This window comes from Hippocampus guttulatus, chromosome 17 (genome assembly GCF_054856545.1).
Source record: "Hippocampus guttulatus isolate MCC_2025c chromosome 17, RoL_Hgut_1.0, whole genome shotgun sequence".
NCBI classification, from domain to species: Eukaryota; Metazoa; Chordata; class Actinopteri; order Syngnathiformes; family Syngnathidae; genus Hippocampus; species Hippocampus guttulatus.
Genome location: NC_141277.1, coordinates 4,822,800 through 4,844,192, shown reverse-complemented (window position 1 = coordinate 4,844,192; position 21,393 = coordinate 4,822,800). Strand labels below are relative to the sequence as shown.

General features: G+C 45.5%; 2 protein-coding genes across 2 annotated transcripts in view; one reads left to right on the top strand and one right to left on the bottom strand.

Annotated features, from left to right (window-relative positions):
- Positions 1-706, top strand: part of dbh (dopamine beta-hydroxylase (dopamine beta-monooxygenase)) — a 9,610-nt gene extending 8,904 nt beyond the window's left edge. The window contains exon 12 of the mRNA XM_086135316.1: positions 593-706. Within this exon, the coding sequence (XP_085991442.1) occupies positions 593-706 (114 nt within the window). The remainder of the gene's footprint in view (positions 1-592) is intronic.
- sardh (sarcosine dehydrogenase) lies at positions 300-21,393 on the bottom strand. The gene is made up of 22 exons (XM_086135307.1): positions 21,213-21,393; positions 20,109-20,301; positions 19,535-19,671; positions 19,089-19,267; positions 18,310-18,489; positions 17,979-18,102; positions 17,685-17,785; positions 16,254-16,358; positions 14,255-14,384; positions 13,872-13,958; positions 11,933-12,023; positions 11,118-11,259; positions 9,302-9,385; positions 9,052-9,165; positions 8,796-8,934; positions 7,915-8,028; positions 7,476-7,623; positions 5,421-5,514; positions 3,927-4,089; positions 3,596-3,764; positions 3,279-3,414; positions 300-3,154 (listed from the first exon to the last, which is right to left on the bottom strand). The coding sequence occupies exons 2-22, from the start codon at positions 20,294-20,296 to the stop codon at positions 3,026-3,028; spliced, it is 2,754 nt and encodes a 917-aa protein (XP_085991433.1). The 5' UTR covers positions 20,297-20,301; positions 21,213-21,393; the 3' UTR covers positions 300-3,025.

Genomic DNA, 21,393 nt, shown 5'->3' with positions numbered 1-21,393 from the left:
TTCAAAAACACGATTAGTCACAAAAAAATGCTTGCAACATTTCAATGGCGAATTGTCATTTTATGTGCCTGTATTGTATTCATGGGCCACATAAAATGAAGCAGCGGGCCAAAAAGGGGTGCTGGGCTTGGAGTGCAGTATCTCCATATCTAGTGTTTTACAATAATACTAAACTATATATATTTATAATCCAATTCATTTCTGTGGCTAAAATAAGCAAAGCGTGGAGAGTCTTCGTCATCAAAATGCCAGTAGATACTGAAAGTGCAGTCAATGAATGGGCGATCGCTGCCAAGAGCTTCTCGAATATCCACTCTTTATTTCATTTCAGGCCAATCCACTTCCTCCTTGTCAATCACAAGTTTTGGGAATCTTGAAAAACGAACACAGTAATTAAGGGGTCGCTATTTTTCCAATGGGTGGGTTGGTTATTTGCGTGAGGGTTATTCATCTGGTGTGTGGCTGTGAATCGCCGGTAAGAGGTGGGCCTCAAGAGGACATAGGGTTTACAAAATGGATCGATATCGATATATGGATCGTTTTTTCCAAAAACAATTCCTACTATATTCTAATCCTATGCTTCTTTCTCCAGGGTGAGTGGGAGAAACAGGTTCTACCCATGGTAACCTCGCCACTCAAAAAGCCCCCTTACCCTTGTGAGGTCAGAGTGCGTCCCACCAGTCGCCCGGATGGAACTCCAGTCTGAGCCAAGCCAGGAAGGGGGCTTGACGGCACCCTTCAGCCTAAGGAGGAGGGCCCCACTTCTGGGGCAAAGGGACATTGTCTGGGTTCCGCGGGTTCATCGTCAACTTCCCATTTTAATTGTACGCCTAGAATTAAAGACATACTTTTGTGGATCAGAGTGTTGTTTTGATGCATTGGGGAGGGAGTGGGGAGTACTGTTCAAATAAAAATCATGAATATTTTGTTTTTTAACAGAAATATTTACTGCAGTCATGTGTCTTGCTGCATCTTTTTGTTTTCCTTTTATATGAGGACAAATAATTGTGTTTTACATAGCATGTGGAAAGCATGGATATAGTTCATGTCATAAAGCATTTGAGAATAACCTTCCCAGTGTCTTGTTGTTGTCTTCACATTTAGCATTCGCAGGATGAAGTCATTACTAGAAAATGAATACAGCGGACATCTGAAAACAGAATATCTTGGAGGCTATGCGATTTGTAATTTGACCAAAATATTCTGCAAGACACCACTGAAGTTGGGAAAAAAAGCAATGCAAGTACTACCCCCCTCCCTCGACCCCCCCCCCCCACACACACACACAAAGCATCTAAATCTAAAGCGTCAATCCTAAAATGTGGTGCGAAAGAATCACTGAATTAAGTTTAAAGTGTGCATCGTGCTACAGTGGTTAAGATTTACTCCAGTTCAGTTGTATTTAACTTTTAATTTACTCCATGAACATTGAACCTTTTGGAAATGTCGATTTTAAAACATTCATTCGAGAATCATTTTATTGAACTTTTCCTGCTTTGTAGCTTTTAACTCACACTCGGTACGTCTCCCTTTGCACGTTTTTTAACGTTTTACGAAATAGCTTTTGACTTCTTTTCACCGTAAGCAGATGCTAAGAAAGTTAAAGTGTTATTTAAAACATCGGCTACACAGTCATGGAAGCAGCTTGACCCTCGGGCAAATGATCCCAACGCGCTACAATTTCATTTGTGTTTCTCAACAATTTGGACACGTAATGAGACAAAGAGGTGCTTCGACGCACAGAAAGGTGGCTCTTACTAATTTCTGAACGGTAAACATCAATGACGACTGCGCGAAAAGGCGCTGTCTCAAGGTAGGGGCATTTTTTTTTCAGATTTTGTCTTTGAGCTCAATGTCATTGAAGTCATCCTGCACAAGGTTTTTTTTTTTTCTTCTTCATAGGTCATGATTCTTATAATAGACATCAGTCATCTGTAATGTGACTTAAAGTGCCTTCGGGGATGGTAGTGTCTAACTGGAGAATCTAATACCGTAAGACCGCATAGAATGAGCTGAGAAACAAGGTTAGCAATGTTCTATTGTATGTACTTTTGGAGGATCCTGCCACGCGGAACCTAAATTGCCCACTTGACTGAGAACAGATATCATTTGTGACCTCCAAATTGAGAATGCGAGGCAACAAGCTGTCATACGTTTAGCTTCAAAGCCATTTTGATTTCATTTGGCCTTTGTTAGAAGGAGAAGGGTACATCTTGTCGTGGATTATTTGATTCAATTGGCGGATTGTAACGGACGCCGCTGTGTTTGCCCCGCCCACCCCCAAAAATAAAATAAAAACACAATTTCTGTCACATTTTAAGACTATTACAGTTTAGCATGTGCACTCAGTCTCTTAGTAAATCACATAATAATAATAATAATAATAATAATATTTCCCGCAGTGCATGAAAGGCAAGATCAATTTACAAATGCCCTGAGTGAAAACAATTACCGGTTTAAAAAAAAAAATTCTATGTACTGTATATATTGGCATTTTTCTGAAGGTAACTGTAAAAAAACCATTTCTGCTAAAAGCTATGAATCGAACTGCTTCCGATGCAAATGAATCAACAAATGATTGATGCCAGTGTCTAATTGAGGCGCTACAATAGCGGCTTAGCTGGGTTAAGTCTTGCGGTAACTAGCGAGAGGGAAACACTAAACGTCTCAAATTCCGTGCGGTCAATTTCCTCCTTCCAGATCAATTCTCTACCCCGATTGATTTAGAAACGATTACTGAAGATAATTGAACGAGTCAACTCACTATTCACCGCGAGCGGCTACACATGCAGCCGAGGGCAGAAAGGACCTTTGGCCGCACCTCACTCAAACCAGATTCGTTTTCGTATCAGAACCTCCCCGTATACGTGAATAATCAAACCCACCAAATCCCCATCCGGTCACAGCATGAATAAATGTTCCGTATTTGCCTGAGACGATTGAAATCTTGCGGCAGCGTGCCAAACAACCGGAGCTCATCTCAGCCCCGAGCGGGGGAGGTTTTCACTCCGGGTGAAGGTCCGCGTCAATCGTAGATGCCCTTCACACGCTTGTTCTCGGGGTCGAACGGAGATCTGAGGTGGGCCTTGGCCTTGTACGTCACTCCCATCCTCTCCAAGGTGAACTCGCCACTCTTGACGAAATCGGTGCTCACCTGAAGAAGGGGACAATTTAGAACGAGGTGAAATTGAAACAACCGGGTCATAAAGGGAAGCACTGAACAACTGGAAGCTGTTGTTTTTCGACCGAATGCGCCTGTCGTAAAAGAACATAATTACCACTCCTCCGTCTGGATTACGGATGTATCCGTAACCGATTGTCTTGTCGATGTAGAAGCCGTAGTCAGCACGCCGCAAGTGACCAACCGGGACGCCGTTACGGAAGATTGCCTCCAGGCCAAACATTGGTACTTTCCTGTATTTAAAAAAATAAATAAATCAAACAAATAAACAACAACAAAAAAAAAAAAACGAAACAAGAATCAGTATTTCGATTTTCACAGCATGTGTTAGGGGTGCACATAAGCGGTCAGAGTCAAAACCATCCAGGTGGATTTCGTTCATTTTCTGTCAGTGTCGACGCGAGCTAGACTGACTCGTCAATGGTGAAGGAGACGATGCGTCTCCTCAGGCCTTCCTCCTTCTGCTTCTCCAGCCGATGCCGACCCTGGAAAGGGGTGGAGCCTTTCAACTTGCAGGTGAAGGCTAGCCCCGCCTCCAGGGGCGTATCATCCGGGCGGAGGTCGGCGTGCCAGTGGCGGTAACCTGACAAAGGTGGAGGGTGCTCGTTACATCCAATAGTGTTAAAAAAAATGCCCTTTTCACAAATAAAAATTTCTATCCCGGTCGGAAAGAATTTGAAACGATTTCTGTCTCAATAATAAGAATGTGTTGATGGTTCCCAGCAGACTTCGGATTCCGAGTTACCTTTCTCGATACTGAGCGAGTCGATGGCCCTGTAGCCTGAATTGATGATGCCGTGCTTGGCGCCGGCGGCCATGACGGCGTGGTAGACGGGAAGGCAGGAGCCTTTGGGAACATGGAGCTCCCAGCCCATCTCGCCGACAAAGGACAGACGCATCGCACGCACCTGGAGGAGCAGAGGAGAGGAGGCTTAGAAAAAGGATGCACGCACGCATACCTCACCCATGCACGCGGTTAATCTTCAGGCTTCACACTGACCCGGATCTGAATAGTGACTCTACAAAAAGAACCAGGAAGAGAAAAAGCAAAATGAATAGAAATGACACAACACAGAGCACACCAGTGGAAAAGATGCAAATATGATCTTTTTTTGACAAATGGTGTCTCCAAAAAGCCGGTAAAGCTATACAGTTTATCAACATTGGCGAACATCTTTTTTTTTTTAAGACTAATACTCAATCACATTGTTTCATTTCACTGTGCACGTGACAACAAAACAAACGCTGACGCTGGAGCCGATTCATTCACTTTCCATTCCGCCTTATGGGAAATTAAATATGAACCAATCCGCCACCCCAAAAATAGATTGTGTGTTAATCCTTCGAGGTCCCGCTGTATTTGAATAATGCTTTGACAAGGAAGCAACGCGAAAGCTCAGAAGACGGCTGGAGAGTGAAAGTCAGCTCGTGAAGCAAATGAGGGGAAAAAAAAAAAAAAAAAAAAAAGGGAGTGTTGAAGTGACGAGAGAGAAATGTCTCCAACAGTTCCCCCCAGTGGGCGCAGTGACGGTCGGGCCATCTGGCCGGCCGAGGTTCACCCTGGGCCCCATATGTACTGTACATGCCGCCGCGCACGTTTGAAGAAAAAAACAAAAAACTGCAGACTCACAAACCCGCAGAGATGAAATGCATACGCTCGTCGCATCAAACATGGACTCACGCTGCACATGAGCGAACGCAAACATAGATCAAGATGAATTGAAATGACCCAAGTACAAGCCCTCTGGTGAGTTTGGCGGGGGGGGGGGGGGGGGGCACCGCGGGAAAAGAGCCAAGGGCAGAGTATGCCGTGTTCTCGCAGCATTGCAGCCATTAAAACATCACCCGGGCAAAGACCAGTAAGCAGCACCCAACGCTGCGCAAACGACACACTTGCGTATGCGCGCAAACACTACCAGAGAGCGATGCCGTCTGCAGTCACTTGTGCCCTGAATAATTCACGCTAGAGCAACTAAGACAGCGAGCTCGGGCATGTGTTCGTCGCAGCGTGATCCGGAACAACACGCTTGCTTTGGTCGCAGGTCACTGACTGTGCTGGTCAGTTTCACAAGACCAAAAGTTGCAATAATTCACAAACACACACACACACACACACATTTGGACACTCATTTCAAAGAGCTAGTTAAAGTGAAGTCATTAAACGCATCACTTCCAAATAAAAGTCACCGAGTGTGTATTTGTGTGCTCCACGCGAGTGTGTGTGTGTGTGTGTTCTCACATGATGGCCGGCGGCGGTGACAACTTTGTGGGTGGAAAAAGGGAAGGCGTCGTTGCTGAGGTCTGTGTCCAACACCTCTTGTAGCACCTCCCGACTGGACAAGGCCATCAAGAAGACAAAATTCAATCATTCAAAATCTCATTAAAAATATAAATATATATTGTCTTACTTATTATTTATTTCATAAAATAACCAAAAACATGTTAAACAAAAAAAAGCTCATCGCTCACCAAAAGCGCTCTTCTGATAACCTCTCCCACAAGCACACAAAATCGATATTACATAAAAAATAAATACAAATGAGTCAGCGGCAAAAAAGGACTAAGTTTAGCTTACTTTGCTTCTTGTACGCATGCGAGGGTAGCGGTGATAGAACGCAACGCCGCCTCTGAAGGCTATTCTTTGCAGGAGTCAAAACAAGCGTCAAGAAGCCGCGAGTGACGTTGGGGAGGCATGTTTTCTATTTTCCCCAAAAGAAATCAATGTTGCTGTAAGTTGCTAGAAGAGGCGCAACCGTGCGCTTGCTTGCAAGAGGCGCAGCGGCGCATGCGGCACTCTCCTTGAACTTTGCGTCTTCCCCGAAGCGACGCTTTGTTCATTGAACTTGAGAGCACACAAGGCGGAACAATTAGCTTGAAATAATCTGTTGAAAAGGTTGCGTGTGCTGGTTCGTGAGGTTTCGCAACCGCTAATCTCATTCTTGGACATGCCACTTATCGGTAGCTCCCCCCCCCCCCAGTTGAGGCCTGGAGGACTTGCGCACGTGCGGTTCAACCGATAATAGAAAGTCACGGGGGCAAATGCTGAAGTGTGGAGCTCATTTAAAAGAATACATGGATGATCTATTTTTGAGATTTATCAGTGTCACTCACATCTCATAACTAGGCAACATCAATATCCACATGCGACAATTTATTTCTAGAAATCTCTGCCAGTGTTTCCATTTTCAAATTCTTACTTTGACAAACATGACTAGAAAATCACAATGCCCCATCACTGGGGAGTTATTTTTTCTGAGCACGGCCCTTCAAAATGCCAACGAAAAACACGCACGTTTATGACCATAAATACAATTTCGCTCTCGGTGCCTAAAACAGGCCTTCATTAGTTCGTATGGTGACACGCATCAAGAGCCACTCAATAATCCCCCCCCCCCCGAGTCGACGTTCAATCTGTTGAAGGAATCTATCGTGAAACTCGCACACATACACACACACACTTAGCGCGACGGGCTCCTGGGGCCAGTGACACACTCGATATGGCTTTGACGCGAGCGTTCGCAGCAAGAGGGAAAGGACAAGGGCGAGGGGTGGGAGAAGAACGTAATCGCTGGTGGAGGATAAAAGAAAATGATGGATGTACGGGGGAAGAATGCGATGGATACCAAGAACAAGAGAAGAGGAAAGGAAAATATTCCTCAAGGGGAGGACGTCAACACGACGCACGCGTCGAGCAGAATGCGACTGGAATGCGAATCCCAAGGCATGACGGAGGGGTCTTGTGATGGGTAAGAACGACATGAATTGAAAAGTATTTTGGAGAGAGCTCTTCTCAACATCCTGCTTCAATCATGAATCATCACAGTACCGTATTTTCCGCACGATAAGGCGCTTCGGAGTATAAGGCACATAGAAGAGAAGCTGCAATAGTGGCTGCGGTTGCGTTATGCATCCACTAGATGGAGCTGTGCTAAAGGGAATACAATACAATACAGTTTTGTTTATACAGAGCTTTTACAACCACTGCTGCTGCAACAAAGCGCTTTACGGAACATTTAAAATAGTAAGTCCAAGAATTTGGAATATTGATCCGTATAGAAGGCGCATCGGATTATAAGGCGCGCCGTCGGCTTTTGAGAAAATGGAAGGTGCGCCTCGTAGTGCGGAAAATACGGTCATTTTGACCGACTGACATCTGAAGAAGTTTGGCCCGTTTTCTTTTTTCCCCAACAAACAAACAATTTTTTTTTTCTGCAACCCATTTTCAGATTTGGGGGACATCTGAACTTGTCAGGTGAGAAAATGTTTTAGTTGATCCTTTTTCTGCCGACTTTACCTCTTTGGTCCCTGGATGCTGATCATGCCCATGTCCTCCGAGTAGTCCGTCAGCTGGCAGCGGAAGCCCTGGTCCTGGATCACCGTTCGAATGTGGTTCCAGTTGTGCTCGGCAACACCGCCTCCGATGGCCAGGTAGTACGCATCACCTCGAGGGAAATGGAGAGAAATTCAATTCGGAAATGACATTCCATTTTTTTTGGTTGCCATTTTCTGGCGAGCCAGAGGCAGGCGCAACAACACGAAAGCTGCAATTTAACTGTCACAAAAAGTCCTGACGCCAAGTTTCCAAAAAAAAACGTGGGCGGCGATTTGCCGCGACAAGTGTTTTAAGACATAATGACAACTGATGACGGAAAGAAAACTTTCTAGGGATGGAAATGATGGCGATCGGGGCGGATGTGATGCCAAGAGCAGAGCACGTTGGCACGCTTCCTCACCATTGGACTCTGGTGCCAGCGGGAGGTTGGCAGCTCCGGACTCCAGTCTGCTCACTGTCAGGTCAGCTTCCGTCCCTCCTCTTGAATTCAGCATGCACGTGTACACGGTGGAACCTGGAACGCATACACGCATCTTTTACTTTATTTTCACAATTAGCATGTCTGCGCATTGTGAAAAGCTTTCGCTCATAATATCAAGCCCCAAGCACTGTCAGAAGATGTACCGAATAAAAAGGCTAGGCCTTTTTTTTTTTTCCAGAAGCTGCCGCGGACGGGGACGGGAACCCCCCCATTAAAGCGGAAATGTCAACCCAGCGCATCACTGGCAGGAACAGTCACCGCAGGACCGCCGGCGACATTGTGTCGAATGACATCTGTGTATAATTTCAGGAGACGCAAAACGATAACGCGTCCGTCACCCGGCTGGCTGGAGGACATGCAAAATCGTGGCTGTCCTTCAGCCATCACGCACTGCAATAGATGATTGACACGGTAGGATCAACATGAAAGCATCCTGGTGTGTCTGTGTGTGATAACAAAAGGCCAATTGGAATGATGGGCATCGACATTTCTTCGCGTTTGATGATTTCAAACCGAAAGAGTGGGAACAAGGGAGTCGTGGAAGGGCCCGTTCTATCTCGCTGTCACCACAGAGGAACTTGATCCTGCCCGGCCGAGCGATGGAGTAAGGAAGTCTCATTTCACCACCGTACGGGCTCCCAACGCATCATCGGAGGCGACGGAGGAAACGCACCGCTCGTGTGTTTGACGTCTCATTTCCTCTGGCTCGCCTTGAACAAAACCCGTCAATCCTCTGGACCATCCGCCACTCCCTTCACACGCGCGCGAGGCTTTTGGCTTTCGGCGGCAGTCCCACTGACCTGGCTTCTTGTTGACATCGGCGGTGAACAGCCAATCGGCTGCTTTCTTGGCATCGGGACCGGTGAGATAGAACTTTCCGAAGTAGGACATGTCAAACACGGCGACGCCGTGCCTGCATGACAGGCACTCGCTCTTTATCTGCATTTAAAAAAAAAAAAAAAAAAAAAAAAACATTGACATGAAATCCAATCCACCGTGAGCAGTCGATAGCCAAAACGCTCGTGTCATGTCACGGCGGCGAGGCTCAACTCTTACCACGTCATGATGCGGGGGGAAGTCAAAGGTGTACTCTTTGCCCAGCAGCTCGTTGTATTTGTACTGCCGATTCCTCTTGATGTCGTAGGCGCCGTAATAATCGTAGTCTTTAACCTTTCCAACAACAAAGGTCGACGCAAATGAGGTCATCAAAAATAAATAAATAAAAAGCTGTGGTGTGTCGACACAACGACATCCAGTGTTAGGCTTGGATATTGACGTTCTAAATGCGGATGCGTGCGTTTCTCACAGGAGCTTGTCCGTCCTTGGTGAACCAGCCCGGTCTCTCCCAGCCATGTCTCTCCTGGAATACGCAGCCCTGCTCTGTCAGCACCTACAAAATCAAAGAAAGGAGACCAACAGTCAACGGGGAAGAAAAGCGTGCAGATCGCAGATCGTTCAAGTGTTGACTTTGGACACTTCGGTTGGACGCAACCACAAACCGAGAGGCTGTTTTTACCCTTGAAGCGTACTAGCCAAATGATCCAAATTTAGTTGAGCAGAAACACTTGATACGCCTACATACTTTCTTCGTTGGTCTGAATTTAGTCAATAAGGTTTTTGAATTCATGGTAAAATTAAGCAAAAAAAAAAAAAAAAAAAATCTCATCATAATGTCCGCATATCTGAATGTAATATTTTTCACTCCTTGCCAATAATGGGCTGTCACTTATAATCGTATAATATGTCGCGAATAATATGATTACAATCCAACAAAAATCAATGAGCAGCCAAATGACATCCAAAATGTCTCTGAATTCTTGACGGGATGAAACATCAGAAGAAGATGCTTCACCTCTCACCATCTCCTCTTCCTCCTCCTCCTCCTCGTTCGAACTGACAGTCGCCCACAGTTGCTACCGTAGGTATATGTTGTGCTAGCCGTCTCCTGCCAAACCTTCCCACACCGTGCTATATTTACCATCTGCGCCACCCGGCAAACGTGTGAGCAGCCGCGTCAAGAGTGGCCCCACTTGGTGTTGGAAAAAGGAAGCCTCCGAAAATGACTCCATCTAATTAGCTTCAAAGGGACAAGCGAACACTAAGTACCTCTCGGTCCTGGCGAGACCAGTATCACGCATACAAATCATTTCGAGAATAACAGACTTTTATTTTCCCGGCGTTGCCACTAAAAATGCGTCGACGCTGCTCTGCGAGCTGAAGGAAGGCCGGTTGCTAGGTGATCGCCCCTTCAGCAAGTGATTAGCGCGGATCTTAAAAGGTTCGGAGATGAGGGTCGCAACAGCCCCGGTCTCAGGGGAAAGTTCCTCTCGGAGCTGCGAAAACATGCCTATTAGGAGGGGAGACCGGTGCCGTCATTGCGATGCCACATAAACGCTTCAGCTGGGGGAAAAAAAATAAAATAAGTACAGGTCTACGCCATCGAACTTGTATGAGGCAGCAAGGTGCCACGGGGGCATCAAGTCTGACGGCAATCTAAACTGTTCAACGCAATCTGTTGTGCAGAAAAGCGCCGGGCAGCACCTTCAAGGACGGACCCCGCCAGACAACGTGGCAGTTAAATGAAGTCAGCAACAGGAAAGGAAGACTAAGTGGGGCCATTAATGTTTAAATGCAGTGGGCAAGGGGTCTATTAGGAATTTGTGTCGAGCGTAAGGAGAAGTTGAAAGACATGCGAGCCCCGGCGACCGGAGATTAAGTGTATCATTTATAGTCACGGACGGCATTCATAAATGGAGCCGGCGGAGAAGAGTGACGCAGCTAAACTGCCGTCTGCCTCAGCCTCAATCGTTTTTTTGACCGCATGAAAACGGCAGCGGTGGGGGCAAGTCATCACAATGACAAATGAATTAACTCATTCACTCCCAAAGACGTTTTTAAACGTCTTTTCAGACTTGGTCCAAAATTGGCTGGTACTGAATGAGTTAAAGAGGCCAACGTTTGTGAGTGTTTGCAAAGGCGGAGATTCGGTCTTTCAGTCAGTTGCCATTAAAAAAAAAATTAGAAGAGGCAAACGTATTAAACGGCTTTAAAAAGGTCCAATCGGGATTGTTTGAGCTTTTACCGAAGCACCTGTGAGGCGCAGATCAAAGCCCGCCGTTTACCTGGTGGAACGGATCCTTCCTCATGTTTCTGCTGGCCAGCGGCTCATCAAACGGGAACACCACCGAGTAATTCTTGGCGTAAGACTCGTGGCTGCGCTCTCGGATCCAGCGTTGGTTGTCCGTCAGCGAGCTATGGAACCGCCTGAGAAGGGAAGGATGAGCCATTCAAACAATTAAAAAGTCGCAATCAGGCAGATCGGAAAACTATCTTTGGGTTGCCTTCAAAATTTTACAGTGAAACATTTCACTGCACCATGGGAGTTTAAAAAAAAAAAAAATTAATTACCAATTATTTTTGTGTATTTGTTTTAATGCTAGTCTAAGGACGTACCAATAATTCATGCCCCCCCCAAATAAATAAATAAATCGGGCACCAGCGTCCCATTTTTATAACATGAATATTTTCTCTGAGACATTTAATAAGAACTTGTCGTGACCACGTTCTCCCGAAATAGCGGACCCGCGTTTACCTATACTGCTTTGTGTCTATACAAGTAACGTAAATGTAGCGGCTCATCAACTATGATCCGTATTAAACTTTATAAGGCTTCTTTATTGCCGGGGATTGATAGGATAGTTGAAGCTCATTTTGATTTAGCGCAACTATAAAGGGCTGCAGTTGCTTAAATGAGCCAAACGGGACAGGTTATTTGAGAGACAAATATGCCGTAACGAAGACAAATCTAATGCCGGTCGAACTAAATTTGCAATCAGTGTGCGATGTTGTACATTCACGATTCAAAAATGGACATGGAACATCGGGACATGGCCACGGGAAACCTTTTTTTTTATTTATTTATTTTTTTTGCATGTACCTGATGTCGTATCCATACATGTCCTTCTCGGGGCGGCCGTGGATAATCCAATGCGCGAGCTCGCGACCGCAGCCACCTCCCAGCATCATACCTGGAAGACATTACGCATGTGACATCACATAAATATATCGCTTGAAGAATTCGACTTATAGCGGAACCTCAAAAATTGGAACTGAGTGCCATGAATCCGTTCCGCATTCTGTTGACAAACCACATGCGATCTCCCACCCAGGAAGGTTCGACGACAGATTCGGACACTGCGCTTTCGAACTTGAAAGCAGAAGTGCGAACCATGACACCAGTGTGTCGCCGTAAAAATACGCATGGCACATAAGAAACTTCTAAATTCGGCCATCTTTGTTCCAAAACAGCAGCATTAATGAGCTTCTCCCTTGAAGCGACCCCCTTCCTTGGGTGTCCTTAGCAATTTCCATAAATCTACATGCACGTTTGTGTACGTGCCGCCACACCAGAGTCGAATTCCTTCTTTTTCTCCGTCCGTCGCGCCTCCCTCCATCTAGGATCATTTCACACATCTGCAAGGCGCCGCTGCTCCGAGGCCCAGCCGGAGGTGGACATCTGAGTGGATGGATGGGCGACGGGGGAGGAGGAAAGCGGGATGATAGAGTTCTCCCGAGACACTTGGACAAGCGGCGGGGGCCAGGTGGCGCTGAGAAATGTCACTGGAGATAACCGCGCTGACGTTTCGAGAACCCGCTAACGCTTCCACTCGTCTTGTCGGGACTCCTCGTCGCCACTTCCTCTTTCCCTACTCCGCTATCTGCGTACCGCTCTCTTACTGTTGCCACGATACGGGGGCTGGGGGGGTGACACGGCAACAGCCATACAGTCGTTAAAAGCAATTACATGCCCATAATCATCAGAGCAAATGAACACACTTTAAGAGTTCTGACTGATGCTGTGACACGGGGAAGGTAATTCAATGTTGCCTGGCAACACTTCCAATTACCGAATGTAAGCACTCGAAGCCAGCGAAGAACTTTCGCCCTGTGGTTTCTCCCATATCCAAACACTGAGTCGAGTAAGCTGCTGTGTGACGTGAATGTGTTTTGTGCGATAAGAGATGAGAGATGAGACGGCGGCGTGGTGGGAGGGGGGGGGGGGGGGGGGGGGGGTTGCGGCGTGCGCTTCAAAGGCAAAATGGAAGGGGGCAAGGATTTCATAACAAGACTTCAGCTTGAGCCGAGACTTACAGTGGACTGTTTAGTCGGTGAGATGTTTGCGCGCCACACTAACTAAATAAATACATGAATAAATAGATAGAAGAATAACACCAGGGCGGGGCAGAGCAGCAGTTTAAAACAATATGTGCTTAGAATATCTCTGTTATTTATAACATGAGAAATTACATTTTTGGTCGACGTTTTAGAAAGCATCGTGGAAGATGACATGTTTGATCCGCTTTCACAGGCCACATTGAATGACGTGGCGGGCCAGATCCGGCCCCCGGGCCTTGAGTTTAACATCTACGAGTTAACGGTTGCCTACTTGGTTAATCAAAAATTCTCGAGACAGCAGTGTATTGCAGTGTACTCCTGACCAAGAAATAAATAAATAAAAATTCTCCTATTTACTTTTAACATTTACAGTCCACCTCCACACTGTGTATCTCGCCACTTAGACGCCGACATTTCTTCACGGTCTAAAGTCAGGGGTGAAAGCTGTCAAGTCACTTAATGGAATGACATGTGAAGCCCAAGGCACTTGTGTACTACTTTGTGCTTGTCAGCGTCCCGGTATTATAGTGAGGAAGGTTAAAGTTCATGACCAAGTTCAACGCAATCATTTGCTTATGTAATATGCCTTTGTTTTCTCTGTTCCCTCTTTACTGCATTGTGATGCATTCGACGACAAATTCCCGTTTTCTAAACCACTCGGGTATGTCAAACGTAACAAAAATAAAAACACAAAAACTGACCGGCGCTGTTGAAACCGCAGCCCAAAAAGAAACCTCTGACCTCTGGAGCCTCTCCCATTAGCGGCTTATGGTCTGCAGTGAAGGATTCTGTGGACCAAACAGAAAACAGAAACAGACTGATATTCAGATAGGCGAGCAAAACAGATATGACGAAAGCCATTAGTCATTCGTCATCACTAATTTGTATTGAATATGATCTTTCAACTTCTCCATATTTCCATTTTTTTTATTTCTTTGCGAGTACGGAGGTGTCTATGAGCAATCAGACCCAGCAGGATCACAGATGGATTCTATTCCTCTCTAAATTTGAATGTGTGAGATCTTTTTATATGGAAAATTGGTTTACGGCTTCCGCATCAGCGTGTGTGTGTGTGTGTGTGTACCTGGGCCACAGACAGTGGATTTAATACCAGTCTGCTCTAAAACGGGTACTCTGTTGATAGCGCCCTCGATATGTTGCATGAATACGTCCCAGTCCAAGTCAAACAGGCTAAAGGCAAACTTGTCAGAAACCTGCGAACAAAACACAAACTCAGAATCCTCAACATCATTAACATGACAACATTCATTGCTGACATCTGTCAGTTCAAGATCCCCCCCCCCCCAGCCCCCCTCAAGTTCACGAGCTGTACATCTCAAAGTCCCTTCTCCTGATCCAAGCTTAGTTCTTCTCTTCTCACTCATGCAGGTCACTGATGCTTCAACTTTAAATTCTTGCCTTCCACACTTATCTGGCTCAGTCAGTAAGACGGCACTTCAAATCAGTCTGGTCCCGTCCTCGCTCTTCAACTCGACATTTTGCCACGGATAAGGTCAAACTAATTCTTTGTCTTTAAAATGTCCCATAAGGGAACCTTTGAAATGTATTTATTTGAAAATCTGCAAATTAAAAAATGTGATAGAGGTATGGAACAGATTAACAGGATTTACATGATTTCTTATTGGAAGCATTGCTTCAGTTTCCATTCAGTTTGGTTTTTTTTTTTCCGGACGGATTAATCATGAAAACTAAAGAGAGGTTCCACTGTACTCTAATAAGCACTAATAATAGGAACCGTTGCTTGCTGAGATTCGCCGGCAGCAAAGCACCACACAAAGCTCCTCAACTGACTTTCACATAGTTCCCAAGCATGAAAATGCAACAAGATAACGGCAGGCTGTCTAAGTAGCGGCTTGGTTTTAATACGAAGATTCAAGGTGACGGTCACCAGTTTGACGTTGCCAAGGACTCTTGTGTCATTACGGAGCAAAGACGCCGAAAGTGGAGATTGCTTTTGTCCAATTGAGCGCAGTCCTCCACATCCTTCCCAAGACATCAATCCTTCTTACTTCGCCCTCTATTCTCCTCGCGTTCTCTCCGTTTCTGACTAATTCCCGTCTCCTCTTTCTCCTCCAAAGCGATCAAAGCTTTGCACTCGGCTGCGGAACGAGGAGAAAAAGATCAAGAAGTGGCTTTCTGCACACGCATGAATCACGTCGCCGCACAGGCCAGCAGGAAAACACAAAGTCAGAGTGTCGTGAAATGATTACGTTCAATCGTTTGATCAAGGCACTCCTGAAACCCGTCAGAGAGACAAAGTCATTTGCACTTCTGGTTCGCCATACAATTAAGTACACTTGCACGAATTGATTAAAAAAAAAAAAAAAAAAAAGGAACTGCAAGTCTGCTTTGACAAAGACATTGATTAACGATGTCAGAGTGGTGTTATTTTTTTCACGAGATATTCATAACAGATGACAAGAAAAACTGCAAACAAACTTAGTTCATCATTAATGATGATTTACTTTTAATTTCATTTTTTTTCCAATAGTGCAGGATAAATAAACAACGACCGTAGTGGGGAAAAAAACCCCCCAATATGTGCGGGAATGTCAACGGGTCATCAAAATCTAATCTAAATTAATAAGCGAACCACGACTCGCACGTCTACCACAGTGATTACGAACCAGTGCGCCGTGGGAAATAACATATTCATCCAATTTCGCTAACAGGTCATAAAATTATTGATGTATTTACGAGAAATAATTTATCTTTGTTCAGCTAGCCGCTGCACGCTAGCAATTTAAAGTGACAGGCAAAAAAATAAATTAATTAATTAAATGCCCTTCCACCAGATGACAGGCGGTACATAATTAACTTTTTGTGTTGAGTGGTTTGCAGTGACATTTATTTTGTCGGATGTAAAATATGTACCTTGTCTCAATAAAGTTAAGTAAAATAATGAAGTCAGTTGACAGGCGATCAGATGAAATGGCCGATGACACCTGACTTATTTGATTTTATGATTGCTGAGGCCTCACAGGATGTGACGTCAGCGCGCAAGTGCTTCAAAGATGACATCATACAACACATGACCAGTCACATGACATGTCACAGTTTACCTCTTCCCAAAAGATCGGGTTTGCTTCGTAGCCACCCACGGACAGGGCGTCCCCTTGCAGGCGCAGGTACACCGATGCATCGTGGTCCCTTACATTTGGCATATTCTGCACGGATGGATCAAAAACAGGATATTGGGACACATCACTACAACGGTGGGAAGTATTCACCTTGTTGCGTCCTCAGCGGGGCGCGGTGACAAAGCACGGAATGAATAGTTTTGACTCCAAGCTTGTTGTGCCGTCTCTACTTGCTTTGTGAGGTACTTTTTCTTTTCATTACGACTTGTTCTGTTGACAGTGCAGCGAGTCGTAGGCGGGATGAAATCATGAACACAGCGGTAAGGCACTACTTTCTGTCTTTTGGTTTTCTTATTTATTGGAGCTACAGAGGAGCAAAGAGTTTGAAAATGCTCTCTGCGGGTAGTCAATGTGTCGTATTTGTTTCAAGTGAAGAGTTGGACTCCGCCAAGGTACAATGCTGCGATGTCAAAACGAAAAGGCAAACCGGAGCCGTAAGTTTTGTCAGATGCACTAACTGCGTTAGCTGCTGAAAAGTGTCACTTTATTGCTCGGCGACAATGTAAACACTGTGGCGGTGAGGGCTAATTTCAAGGGTGTGTGTGACTGCTGTCAAAATCCTAATATTTACGCTTGCTCAGTCTAAAGATATGGATTCAGCTTGATAATAATAGTAGGGATGAGTGATATACTATTGCTGCTATATTTGGAGAACAAGCTACACAGACTTTCTCCAGCAGCATCGCGACAACTCATCTCCTTTTTAACGGTGACAACATTTACGACTGATGATACGATGGATGAGAAAAAAAAAAAGGTGTTGTGATTCAAACAACAAACTCACGAGCAAAACGTTTACTGTTCTCATCAATCAAGTGTGCGACAGAAGCGAAATAATTCTTTCCAGACAGTCATAGATTGAGTCGCTGGCCATTAGAAAGAAGGCAGTTTACAGCGACTGCCTTCATCCACTTCTTTGATCGAGTTCACGGAAGCATATGTGTGTGTGTGTGTGTGTGTGTGTGTGTGAGATGGAGCTCTAATGCTCTTTAAGCTCCTCTTAAACTACATAAGAGAGACTAGTTCTGACTTAAAAAAAACGCCAGCCTCTGGAGGATGAGCACTGTTAACACATGTGCCCACTGGCTCAGTGCACGCTCACTAATTTGATTCACATGACGGAGTTAAGTTGTGCCACTTCAGATAGAACTTGTGTATACACAGCCAACTTAATGCAATTAGAATAGGTAGCCCCCACCCCACACACACGCACACACACACAGAAAGAACCAGCTGAGCTTTTCACACGTTGGATAGCAATGGTCACAGCGCCCCCTGCTGGTGATATTAATTTTGACAGAATTTCTACCAGCCAGCAGGGACGGTTGGTTCGGCTGCAAAGCGGTTATTCACCTGAATGCCCTCAATCCTCTCTGTCACCACGTAGGCGTGATGCATGGCAATGAGGGGCACCTTCACTCCAGCCATTTCCCCCAACTTGGTGGCCCACACTCCTGTTGCATGAGCACAAGAGCGCAATGTTAGGCGATCACTTTCTATTCTGAATATCTAGCAAGCAAGGGTAGGTTACTAACGTTGGCATTTGAAAATATTTTTGTCATATTTTCCTGCACTTGTAAAGTGGTGGGTGTATGATACCCCCCCCCCCCCGCCCCCCACACACACAAATGAACATTTTTGCCTGACCTGCACAGTTGACCACGCATGGAGTCTCGATAGTGCCATGCGGGGTCTCCACTGCCTTCACCCTCTTTACCCCGAGGTCATCCGCCCGCACTTTGATACCAGTGACAGGGCAGTTCTCAATCACCTGGTTTGGCAGAGTGGCATGGATACGTTTTAAATTGAGGATTATTCACGGATATCGGCATCCTATACAATGTGTAAAAGAACTTCAGTGAATAAATATTATCGATAAATTTGTGTTAAAATCCTGACATGTTTAAATTCGATTAACACATTCAAACGGATGTTAAATGGGTACCACATTTCACATGAACTGGTAAGTCAATGTTACCGTCGCTCCCCGAGCAGAGGCCGCTCTGCTCAGGGTGGTGCAGGTCCCCGCGGGGTCCATGGTGCCATCTTTGGGCACGTAAAGTGTCCCGTAGAGGTCGTCAACGTTCATTAGAGGATAAAGGTCCTTCGTCTCAGCAGGTGACAGCACGTGAGACTCTATACCGTACACTTTACCCAGCTGAAAGAAAAGGAGACGTTAGGGCTTTCGTGGATGGGATTTCATACACACAAAAGAAACATTCGCAACAGTAAATCGAATCAGCAAGAAGGGACTCGATGGTAGGAAATCACACATTCCAGGAAAATGAACTTCAGACTTTTAGCAATGATATAATCAAAGCAAACAAAGCGGCGACTACCAACGTGTGTTACTCAAGTATGGAGCCAAACAACAACGACAGGACATATTTTAAAGCAAGAGTTAGCAGCTCTGCGATGGGAATTTTCATCTTCGAAAACATTTTCGCTGGAAAGTACCATGTATAGTAGACCGTGAAGGCGGTTAAAATCAAAACATCAATATATCCTCAGAAATGGCATGTTGCCGTTTGACAGAAATACTTTTCTTAATTTTTAAAAACGACGACGGCCCTCAAACTGACCTTGAACAATTAATTTCATCACGACATAACATTGCAAATGCAATCTACCCGGAGATAGAGAACAACAAAGCATCGTCATCCGGGAAATTTGAACAGTGCTGAATTTAATCTTCCGGCAACAACGGCCGCCATTGCTTTACGGCAGTCAAAAAGCCGGGCCGATCTCGCTTCTCACCGACATGAGGCGCTTGTACTCGTCCAGCCGCTGCTTGTTGGAGGCGATGAAAAGTCCTCCGTTCTGGATCCAGCCGGTGTGGAGGCCCGTTTCTTCCTCCAGGTCTTTGCTGATCACGTTCCGCGTGTGGGCCAGGAGCTCCACCTCAACGTCACTCGGGCGCAGCTGCCACAGGAGGCCTCGAAGAACGAAAGAACCAACGAAAGGCACGGACGGACAAACAGAAAGGCGCACACGCAGGTTTTTAGGCATCGAGGCACCAAGGGCCAACAATTGGCACACATGCTGATCACTAAATCAGTTAAAAAAAAAAAAAAAAATGACAGTTGATGTCTTGGATGTCACTTTAGTCACACTTGGACTGAAACATTCTAGAAATGTTTTGGAGTAATTGTAGTTCCGTGCATCCTTTTGAGTGAGCTGCAGCCTACGCCAGCCGCGTTTACCTGCCGTGTGCCAGGTGGTTCCGGCAGTCAGTCGGTCCCTCTCCAGCAGAACCACATTGCTCATGCCCATTTTAGCGAGGTGGTAGACCGTCTGACAGCCCAGACTACCTCCGCCGATCACCACCACATCTGCTGATCTGTACCAGGCGGCAGGAGAACAAAAGGTAGAAAGGAAGCTAACGCCGGTCGTGTCGTCATGAGCCGGTAGTTTCTACCGAGCACTTTTGGTTCGGTACAATTTATGACATCAAAGTGTGGTTAACCGAGATCTGGCTTGAAGACTGTATAACCCAGTGTTGCCGCAAGTTCCGGTAAAGTACCGGGACTGGCATGCGGCACGTTAAGCCATCACGCAGAAGCTCGTCTGTGATGCGCATCAGATTAAATGCTTTCTGTGCAAATAGAGAAATATCTGGTTCTGGATGTGTACTTTTGTCATGCTCACGGGTTTTTATCACGGTGCTTACACATTTTGAGCTGGGTTGCTTGCTTGTCACTATTCACAGAAGCACAGCGCGACGCATTCGGCATCGGAAAATCCAGGCTTATCCATTTCATCCGGTGGTATGCTCACCTTGGTAAAGGTTTAGTTGGCCCAGATGCGGTTGTGTCATCTTGTTTGAGTGTCTTCTGGTAGGGGACGCTCTTCTCTGTGGTAGGCTCCGAGCTGTAGGTCCGACAACTTGTGCGGCACAGAGGGGAGGTGAGCTGGGGGCGCGTTGCCGACGCCAACCGCCGAACCGTACACCCAAGAGAGGCCATGGCCACTGTGGAGAATAAAGGGACAGAAACCTCTCATTAAATATGACGAATGGATGAATGTGGATGACAATATTGCACTGCACAAAATAATGTTGCCCAAAGAAATTGTGCCACAGAATAGTCTTCAGGGTATTCTCGACAAAAACTATTAGTTTCGATATATATGTACAGTATGTATATATTTTTAACTGCTGTAGAAACGCTCTGTATAGGTAGGATCTGTTATTTTTCAAATGTATTGATTTCATGTTATTTAGCAAACGCTTTTGCAGGTAAAATTCCGCGTCAGCAATACTGACGGTCGCGAGATGACGTCAGTGAGGAAAAGTGGAGTCGAATTAATTTGAAACTGTGCCGTCCTTTTCCCACGTTCAAAAAGAAGCACCTTTTCACCTCTCCACGACCTGACGATGTAATTCAACAAAGGTTAAGGAAAGGTACTATAATGGTTTAGGGATTCGACTTTTCGAAGAGTTTGTGATCACTCGTGGTTTCATCCGAATCCTTTTGGCAGTGACATTTACCTCAAGTTTCAATGTATTGAATGACGGGGGCAACACAAGCAATACCCGAGATCTAACAAGACCTTGCAAATCAATTAACATTATTAAGATGACATTTGCAGACTGTCTGTTCATTCTAACACGAGAAATAAACGATCTCAAACCAAGGTGCGGAGGGGCTGTCACATTTCTCCGAACTGTGAACGAAAAAATGCTGTCGAGGAGAAACACGCTTGAATCATTATTTGGCTACACTTTTAAGTTACACTCGAAAGGCTTGCATTATGTGTGCAAAGAAAGTAGCTGAAAAGTATACACTGTGCAGCACAAGATCAACCATGCCTGCGAGGCAGCGACAGTATTGCCTTACGTGGCACACAGTTGCAGCAGCCATGACACTCGTAAACACTTACCGTAATTATAGAAAGACGAAAAAAAAAGCGAGAAAGCAGGTCTCGAGAATGCTTGGAGTTAAATGTCCAGAGTAGATGAATTACGAGGAAAACGATGGGAGACTTACGAAGAAGTCACATGGACATCAGTACACAACGCGGAGCTGACTAGTCGTTAGCCACGCCCCTTTCCTGCTAGCGA

Excerpts from the sequence above, each read along its gene's own strand:
- sardh (XM_086135307.1), bottom strand. The coding sequence starts at position 20,296 with ATGGCCTCTCTTGGGTGTACGGTTCGGCGGTTGGCGTCGGCAACGCGC. Across the intron at positions 5,515-7,475 it reads AGCATCCAGGGACCAAAGAG|TCGGGAGGTGCTACAAGAGG; the intron begins GTAAAGTCGGCA and ends GGCCTTGTCCAG. Across the intron at positions 4,090-5,420 it reads TCACCGCCGCCGGCCATCAT|GTGCGTGCGATGCGTCTGTC; the intron begins GTGAGAACACAC and ends CTGCTCCTCCAG.